The sequence below is a fragment of the Ursus maritimus genome, unplaced genomic scaffold (assembly GCF_017311325.1).
Source record: "Ursus maritimus isolate PB19 unplaced genomic scaffold, ASM1731132v1 scaffold_25, whole genome shotgun sequence".
In the NCBI taxonomy this organism is placed as follows: Eukaryota; Metazoa; Chordata; class Mammalia; order Carnivora; family Ursidae; genus Ursus; species Ursus maritimus.
The window spans coordinates 190,567-200,189 of NW_024425008.1; the positions used below are offsets into that span (position 1 = coordinate 190,567).

The window sequence follows — 9,623 nt, forward strand, 5'->3', positions numbered from 1 at the left end:
GGGGGGGGGGGGGGGCTTGCTCCGGGGCAGGAGGCTCCGCCCAGGACACCCTGTAGGCACTCACCCAACATTGCCACTCGCCTTCCATCAATGACATTAAAGACGAGAGTAAGTGCATACAGGGCTTTAGACCAACACCCGTCTACGCAGAAGCACTGAGAGGTTTTGGGGGGAGGACCTTTTGTGTCTCTGGGGTCCAAGGTCAGTGCTGTGCACCGTCCAGACCGACCATGACGTCCGTTAGTGCAGACGTGTGCTGTAGCCGACGCGCGTCCGATGAGAAAACCACACGGAGCGTGTGAACAACGTCATGACTGTGGCTGGCGGCCTCGGGCGAGCGCACAGGCGTCTGGTCATGCGAGGCTGACTGAGAATCACGCGCTGTCGGTGGGTCCCTGGGACAGGCCGGCCTGAAGCCTGGGCCCTGACTGTGGCCTGGACGCGGCGGGAAACAACCGTGTGGTCGAGGCAGCACCAGACGGTCACATGCGTCCGGAAGCACAGAGCCCCCCGTGTGCACGGGGTCCGCGGTGAGGCCTACATCCCTGCACGCAGGGCTTGCGCCCAGCTCTGCCTCCCGCTGTAACCGGGACTGTGTGGACACCGCAGGGCAGTGACGGTCTGAGCTTCGCGCCGTGTCAGCCGGGGCCACCACGGCCTCACCAGGTGTGAGTGTCGCTCGAGGGCAAGTTCACACGGCTCGCAGAGGACGGGTACCAAGCACACGGCAAGGACCAGCTTCCACAACCACGCAGTGACAGTGCTGGGCTCCCCAGAATGTCAACTTCTGTCCCGGATTTAAGAAATCGCAGTAAAATTACAGCCCTGCTGAGCCACTGAGCTGCAGTGGGAGTCGGGTGAAAACACTCAGCCTCGACCTGGGGTCGGAACCCACAGGCTGAGGCCAGTGAAGTCCGCGAGGTCGGAGGGAGGTCGCGCTGACCCATGGGTTCAGCGGCAGGAGAGACTCAAACGTTCCCCCAGAAGCCACCGGCCTGCAGCGCAAGGGCTCTGAGCACTCGCCTCATGCGTTTTCCGTCCCCGTCGCGCGTGCCACTCCTGTGCCGGCTGGGGGCCCCCAGAGAAACGCCCGCGCAGGACCGTCTCTGGTGGCGGCCCATGGCAGCTCCCCTCCAGAAACCACGTCTGCGCAGGCCCACCGCCACGGGCCGGCAGACCCCACTTCAGTCTGCGCGGAGCGGCCTCCCCCCAACCTGTCCAGAAACACGCTCGGCTGTGGCCAGTCCACGCACGCCGCTCGGAGCCTGCTCCCACGTGACTTCGCGCCACCCCGCATGCCGCGTGGTCTCGGGCCACCAGCTGTCCCACGCCGGCCGTGGACACGCCGCTCCGGTGGCCGCACGCAAACACCATGTGGTCACGTCAGCGCCGTACGCGGCCTCCCTGCCGAGTGATGAATGAGGGGTCAGGAGCGTGGACAGCAGCACGTTTCGGTCACCATCGTGGAGAAGCTCAGCGGCGACGAGACGCTCCGTCAGATCTTCCACGTTTCCGACCGTCATCTGCTGCGAGCTACACACACGCTGCTCTTACTGCGGCGGCCGTGCCCCGTGACACACGGTGCTTTACCAGCCGAGCCACCGACACGGTGATGCCCGCCGCGAGGGTCAAAGTGCACACCCCCCCATGTCTTCCCGCGATGGGATGTCACAGCACGGAGACCTGCGTGGTGCTCCGAGCGCGGCCGAGGCGGGACCGTGTCCGCGTGAGTCAGGGGCAGCGTGGTGACTTAAGTGGCTCGTGAATATACCAGTCAGACTGCGTCCAGAGAGAATTTACTACAGGCACGGAGACGGGAGCCGCACGGAATCTTCGTGTGCAGGACACGCCGCCACGCGGCAGGTGTCCGCTCTCCCCACACTGACCTACACGGGAGATCCGAGACCTCACGGTGGGCTAGGCAAGTGGGGCGAAAGCCAGAGAACCTGCGGGCCCGACTCGAGGCTTCCCGGGGGGACCGGCGGCAGGAACCGCAGACACCGTGGGAAACCGTGTGACAAAGGGCCAGCACGTCCGGCAGAGAGGACAGCCAAAGTTCCAACAAATGGTAACAGACCACAGGACATTCGTGAACACGCAGACCCAGAAGTGAGAGCCTCCAACTTCACCTCGCACAAAATGTAACCCGACACGGGTCAGACCCGGGGGGGGCTCCGGGGGCTCAGTCGGGGAAGCGTCTGCCTTCGGCTCAGGTCATGACCATAGGGTCCCGGGATCGAGCCCCGCGTCAGGCGCCCCGCTCAGCAGAGCCTGCGTGTCCGCCTCCCTCTGCTCCTGCCCTGCTCACGTGCACACTCGTTCTCTTACTCTAATAAATAAAATCCTAAAAAAACCCAAACAGTAAAACACAAAACTACAAAAATTCTGAGAAAACAGGATAAAAATCATTGTGAGCTTGGATCAGGCAAACTTCCTAAATACACAAAATGCACAAATTATAAAACAGGAAAATCTGCAGAGCACACACGTGAAACCCAGAACCACGAACACGCACTCACAACTCAACACTAAGAAAAGCAAATAACCCGATTTTTAACACAGGGCAAAGGCCTGTGCACACACGTGAGAAGAGGCTCAGGGCTCGTCACCAGGAAGGGCCAGCAAGGGCCCGAGGCACCGCACGCCCCGAGGCCACCGGCTGGCGCCCAGAGCAGCCCACGGTCTGCTGCTGGCCGAGTGAGACACACGCTCGCGGGCCTCCGGAGCAACCCCAGTCCTGGGTATTTTCACCCTCGGGAAACAAGAAGGGGCCCACAGCACTCGGCACAGGGGTCCACGCTGGCTTTACTCTCGCTGGCGCGCCAAGATCTCCCCGTCTTCGTGCCTCCAAAATTCCTGCTGAAACCCAACGCCCCCTCCCCCCTGCCCGTCTCAGGCACGAGCCTCTGGGAGGGGCCCGGGTCATAGGCGGAGCCCCCACGCCTGGGATTCCGGCCCTTATGAGAGGCCCCAGGATCGGCTCACCCAGGATGGCAGCCTCAGCAGACAGCCCATCTGTTGGAGCCTTGGCCTCCCAGCCTCCGGGGCGGGGAAAGTCTGTGTGCTCTCTCCAAGCCAGCCAGCCTGAGCCCAGCCCACACGTCCGCCACCACTGCCACGCGCGAGCGCGTCGGACACTCACACTCCGTGAGTGGAGCCTGACTCGGAAGGCTGCGTCCGGGGGACTCCATTTCCAGGACATTCTGCACGGCGGAGGCTGGCGGGGCCCGGGGGACGAGGAAGCCCGTGGGGCTGTGGAGACGTTCTCCAGCGCTGCGCCGTCCCCGCCAGAATCAGGGGCTGCAGCCACGAGGCACGTGCGGCACAAACCTGACCATACACAAGATCCCACACACGGCACGCTCACTGCTACCACCACCTGCGACCCTGGGGGCCGCAGGGTCAGGGTCGGCCAGCCTGATCAACACATGCCCTGGTTCCGTGCGGGTTTCTGGTTAGAGACGCCTTAGCGTCCGCGGTGGGCTCGCTCGCTCGCTCCAAGCTGCAAGCAAGTGTCCCGACCCAGGTGTGTTCCCGGGAGGCGCGTCCCAGCCTCCCCGCACAGACACGCCAGACTGGACAGCACTTTAAACAAGTTTAAAAGAAAGGACAAAAATGTGGAAAGCGCGTGAGGCCGAAAAGGACCCTTGCTCACGGTGTGGAATGAAACCAGGAGGCAGGCGTGGCTGCCTTCGGCCTTAGCTGGGACCTGCTGGTCGGGGACGTGGGTCTCAGAGCCTGGCACAGGTGCCCCGAGTCCTGACTTGGGTCACAGATCGAGGTGGGTAGTAGGCGGGGGCAGTGGTATGGTATCTCGCCCATGTGAGAACAGAGCCAGCGCGGCCGAGAGCAGCCACAGCAATGAGACTGGCCCACAGGGTCAGGGGTCACGGGCAGCCAGGCAGGGACAACAGGAGGTCTCACAAGAACATGGATAGCTCCCCTGTGCCCAGCACACCACGGGAGGGCCCTGCCGACCATCCACCTGACCATCCACCCCCATTTGTCCGAATCCCTTCAGGAGCCACTCCCGCCAGCTCTGCTGGGGACCAGAACCCCCTAGCCCCAGGCTCCCCCTTTGCTCCTCCACAGTGGGGACACCTGCAAGTCTAGCATTTTTTTCTTCTTTCAAATTTGGGGATGGAATCAAGAGAAACACACTCAGTGGCTAGTATCCCCAGCCTGGCACGGGCAGAGCTGGACACACAGCCCTGGAGCACAGGACACCAAGTGAAACCTGACTCATGTCTCTGCAGGGCCGTCTCCCAGACAGTGCACAGGGGTCCCAACACCTCTACCATCTAGACCTGGACATCCCTGCAAGCCGAGGGCCTGGCCACCCTCCTGCAGGGACCCTCCCCCGTCCTTGCCGTTGGGCCTCCCACCCACACACCCTACTGGGCTGGGGCACAAGGGGACCCCAGAGGACCCCCCCAGAATACAGTGACGGCCCTGCAAGGACAGCCAGCAGCGTGGAGCCATGTCACTGTCCCCACAGAAGTCTGGGGACCGGAGCCTGCCTGGAGGGGGAGATCCGCAGGACAGAGGGCAGAGGCCGAGGTCAACTTCGGGCAGGTGGTCGGACGGCGGAGGGCTCACAGACACTGGGCCTGAGTGGGGCAGGGGCCCCGTGTCCCTGAAGACATGCATGCTGCGGGAAGGGACGCCGCTGTCCCCATCCAGACCTCCCCCGCCACCGCCTCCCTGTTCTCTGAAGACGCTGCTGGTTCTGCTGCCTAGAGTGAAGGGTCAGTGGGAGCTGCGCACACGGTGGCCGACTGCGGGCTCTGAGGCTTCTCCTGCCCACATCACAGGCGCCCCCCTGGGAAGCCCTGCCCTGCAGAGGGTGGGGGGTCCAGCCGGGCTGGCCCTGTGCTGGGGGGCCTGCAAAGGGTTGCTGCGCAGGGGCGGGGCGGGGCGGGTTAGGAGCTGTCTGAGCCTTCCGACTGGACCTCCGCTCCGTGGAAGCCGTTTAGCAGTTTTAAGCAGCGAGACAGAGCTTAGAAGGATCATCTCCTAAGGCAGGTCACCACAGAGCCGGGGCCCAGCCTGGGGCCGCCAGGCAGCTGAGGGTCAGGGAGGGACCGCAAAGGCCCAGCTCCCACCCCCATCCCACTGATGAGGAGGAAGGAGGCCTGCTGGCCCCGAGAACCTGGACCCCGCACATGCGGAGAGCGGGCAGCATCCACGGCGCCTGGATCGGCAGTGTGGACTTGAGCACCTGGGAGCAGCCTCCAAGCCCAGCCTCCTCCACCCAGCCCCCATGAAGACGGCCCCCTGGCTCCATCCGTGCACACAGCCCTGGGGAGCCTTGGGAAAGCTGCACCCCAAGCTTGTTGCCAGATGGGCAGGGGTACAGGGAGGGACACGAGCGCCCCGGGGAAGCCGGCGCCTGCAGAAGACAGCCTTCAGAACGTGAGGTCCTGGAGAGCTGGCCCGCTGGGGTACCAAGGGCGCTCCTCCCCGGCAGCAGACGGCAGACACTCGAGGCCGCCCCTCCCTCCAGGCCTCAGGGTGCCCACCCCGCCCCAGGCGGCCAGCCCCACATCCACACCCGCAGGCACCCGGGGCCCCGCTCTGAGCTGGCGCCCCGTCCCGTAGGCTCCAGGCGTGAGGGATTCGCTTCTCTGGACCATTTACTCTAACATCCTTCATCAACAGCTGCTTCTTTATTAGTCCAAGACTTTAACGGCCAAATTCTTCTCTCCAAAGAGACACACGGGAGGCCAAGGCAGGGCAGGCTGGTCGCGGAGGGCCCACCCGAGGGACAAGACAAAGGGCTGCAGACGCAGCAGGGGCTCCTGAGCGCACCCCCAACAAGTTTGGGATTTTCCGTGTGTGGACTTCTCACCTGGTCAAAGTTTAAATTACACGAAAAGCAACGGAGGAGTGTCTGACAAGAGGCCAGGGCCGCGAGAGGCACAGAACCCAAGCACGGCCGGAGCGAAACTTGCCCAGCGGCCGGGAGCCTTGGGGTGCTCCTGTCACCTTTTTTAGGTATGTTTTTAAATAGCAAATTGCTGTCCAAAAGGGTGGGTGTTAACTTGTAGCAATGAAAGAAAAAAGGGGGAACCCCAACGGAAATGTTATAGTCTGTCCAACAGTGACCGTGCTGGCAGGTGGCTCGCGGGTGCCGAAGCCTTCCTCAGCACCTCTGCGTGAAACATGCACTGGGGAGAGTCACCCCACGGCGCCCGCGGCCCACCGCCGGTCCCAGAGGCCTGCCGAGGCCTCGGGAAGACAGACCCCAGAGGAGCAGAGGTCACGGACCCTGACCCTGCCACCCACAGCCGGGCCCCGCCTTTCCACACTCGGCGCCGCCAACAGAAGGCCTCTGTCGGCAGCCAGGTCACTCCCCTGGGAAGAAGCAGGCCCTGTCCCCTCCCAGGCTGACCCGCTCCACCCAGCTGGTCAGCTGGCACAAGGCCGCCACCCGGCCTCCGCCCCGCCCAGACATCCTGGCAGGGCCTCGGAGCAGCCTGCCAGGTAAAAGGCAGGACACCCAGATGATGGGATTTCTGGTACAGGTTTTCTAGCCTAAGTACGTCCTCTGCAATATTTGGGACATACTTAGACCCAAAACTCGCTTATGTGACCGACAGTCACACCTAGCTGGCGTTCTTACTTTCCTCGCCAAATCCGGCACCTTTGGAAAAGGCTCTACTCTTAGGGTCCTGAGTGGAGATAAGAAGGTGGGGCGGGGGGCAAACTCCGGGCTGCAGTCAGCTCCAGGAGAGAGGAGCACGTGTTCTAGATGCCCCCTCCCTGAGCAAGCAGCACCGAGGGGCAGGATGCCAACCGGCCCACACCTCAGCCACCATGAGCACCAGCCCCACCAGGCCCCAGGGGTGGCGCCCCAGACACCAACCACGAGTCAACGCAGCTTTCGCTAAGGGACCCGTAGGGAGTTCTGAGTGGGAGCCTGTGGTCACACCTGGAGCTCAGAGGGGGGACCAACAGACGTGGGGCAGGCCAGGCCTCTCCTGGAGGACATGCTGTACAACAGAGATCCTTGTCCAGTGTGGGAAACTGAGGCAAGGAAGGTCTGGGGAGTGGTCAGGCCCCTGCCAAGTTCTCAGCCAGACAGGCCTAAAAGCCAAGCACCACAGCCCACACAGCAAGGGGGCCTATGGCCTGGGCGGGGGCTCTGCTCAAGCCCACTACCCCAAAAGGCGTGAGCCAGTGGAGGGTCGCCAGCCCCGCACAGGGAAGGCGATGCCCCGGGGCCCACAGCCCGCCACCCTGCCTGGCCCCTCTCGCGTCTCCCTCCAGGGTGGGTGCCTGTGTTCTGGTGATGACGCCTTCATTTAGTCAATGAACCTCGTCGCCCAGACAGCATGTGGGGACCCGGTGTGGGCTGGGGGCCTGCAGGGCCTTGTCGCCAGTCAGTGGGAGCCGTGGGGGCCTCCCGCCAGGAGAGAGGGGTTCTGCACTGCAGAAAGGTGGATCCAAGAGAGCACGTAGAGGGGAAAAGAACGGAAGGACTGCGTACAAGACAGGGAGGAGCCCGGAGCCACAGCAGGGGGAGGGGTGCTGAGGAAGGGACTGGGGGCCACTGTGATGGAGGCAGGTGAGTCGCCCCTGGGGTCCGAGCATCTGTCAAGGTGCCTCCCTGGCAGTGTGTTGGGGAAGGGACCTCTGGGGTGACACTCCCACCTCACCCCCAAGGTGGGAGATGAACAGCCCCTCCCTTGCAGGGCCCCTGCACCCCTTCCTGCTGCCCACATCTGTCCACCAGGGGCCTGGTGCTAAATGGGGTGGAGGTCCGCATTCCCATGACTGCCCCTGAGACAGAGAGGGTGGGGGAGGGCCTGATGGCCCGGCAGGTGCCGTGCTAACCCACTGCACAGATGAGGGCAAGCCCAAGGTCACAAGGCTGGCCCGGCTGGATAGAGATATGAGTCCCAGGATCTCGGGGGGCCAGCCAGCCAGTGAGGAGGGTAGACTAGGACAGAGATGACTTAGAGAGTTCTCACCCCCGACACACTCCGCCAGAGGGGGGCCAGTGAGTGTCTGAAGTCTCAGAGGCAGCAGATGCCAATGGATAGGGGACAGTAAGGGTACCCCACCATCCTGTGGGGATACCAAGTGAGGACTGGCCCAGGACCCCATGGAACAAAGTGCAGCAAGACCCAGAGCTGGGGGCTTCCTAGGACCCAAAGGAAAGGAGGAAGTGGGGGAAGCCCCCCAAGGCCCCAGCCAACTCACCACCACCCCTTCCCCGCCCAGGGCTCCTTACCTCTCCCCAACCCTTGCAAAGCACCTCCTTGCTGGGCTGGGGCAACAGGAGGTCGTGAAAAGTTTGGGGGTGCAGGAGAAGTGTGGTCAGGGCAGCCGGCGGCTGCTAAGCGCTCCCTGTGGGAAGCCTGCCGGGGAAGCCCCCACGACACGCCAGGGGCTCCCGGGCTCCCAGGGAGGAACGCGGCCCCCAGCGTGGGGCTCCCCAGCCCCGCACACCCCCGCCGCCGGGAAACGTGGTCCCAGGAGGGCAGCCAGCACGTCCGAAGGCCGTGTGCCCCAGCTCAGGGGGGGTGGGGGCTCAGGCGGCCCCGGCCCCCCGCGCTCAGGTCCACCAGGACCGAAGGATGCTCCGTACCGCCCAGCGTCTCCCACACTCGTGTGCCAGGGCCCAGCAGGCCCGGCGCCGGCCCCCAACAGGTGGGTAGCGTCTCCCCCGCCTCCCTGGAGCCGGCCCGGCCTCCACCACCCGCTGGCCCCCGGTGGGGCCCGGCCCGGGGGCCGTTCCGGGCTGCGGGCCGGGGCGAGCAGGGCCGGGGCCGAGGCGGCGGCGCAGCAGGCTGCTCAGAAAAGATGGAGTGGGAAGGGGAAGGCGGCGCGGGCGGGGGTGCCGCGGGGGGGCGCCGCGGGGGGAGGAAGGATGGTCGGCGCTGGGGCGGGCCTGCGGTGGGGGAGGGGTGCAGAGGTGGAGGGAGGGGACCAGAAGTGGGCCGCGGGGGGGCCGTGCGGCCGGCGCGGCGGGCGGAGGGGTGGGGGGGGATGGAGGAAAATGGGGGAAGGGGAGGGACGAGACGGGGGCCCGGGCAGGGGGCCGGGGGCCGGGTGTTGGGGGGGGGGGAGGGATGGCGCGGGCCCGGGGCGGCGGTTTGGGGACGGAGGCCCGGCGGGGCGGCGGGCGGCCTGGGGGCCGGGGGCGGCCGTGGGGGCCGGGGGCGGGGCCGGCCCCGGCGCGCATAAAGGCGGGCGGCGGGCGGCGGCGGCGGCGGCCGTCCTCCGACCCTGTACATGTTGGCGGCCATGTCCGGGCCGGCGGCGGCGGAGGGCCGGCGCGCGGGGGCGCGGGGCGCGGGGCCTGGAGGCGGAGGCGCGGGGCGCGGGGCGGGGCGCGGCGGGGCGGCGTTTAGGGCCGCCGCCGCCGCCGCCGAGGCCGCCGAGGCCGCGCAGGGACCGAGGGCCGCGGCGCGGGCGGGAGAGGAAGAGGAGGAGCGGCCGCGGGCAGGGGAGGGGCCTCGGGCGCCACCGCCCACCGCGCGGCCGTTACCCGGCCGGCCCTCCCCGCGCCTCCGCGCGCCCCTGCCGGGGTGGGCCGTCCGCGCGCCCGGGCCCGGCGGCCGGCCCTGCGCGCTCCCCCGGGCGCGTCCTTCCGGGAGCCCCCCGCCGGGCCC

General features: G+C 66.0%; 1 protein-coding gene across 3 annotated transcripts in view; it reads right to left on the reverse strand.

Annotated features, from left to right (window-relative positions):
* MTA1 (metastasis associated 1) overlaps positions 1–9,321 on the reverse strand; it is a 34,012-nt gene extending 24,691 nt beyond the window's left edge. For all 3 annotated transcript variants that reach the window (XM_040641295.1, XM_040641294.1, XM_040641296.1), the window contains exon 1: positions 9,230–9,321. In XM_040641295.1, coding sequence (XP_040497229.1) covers positions 9,230–9,257 — 28 coding nt within the window. In that variant the 5' untranslated portion in view covers positions 9,258–9,321. The remainder of the gene's footprint in view (positions 1–9,229) is intronic.
* Between the last annotated feature and the right edge of the window lie 302 nt (positions 9,322–9,623).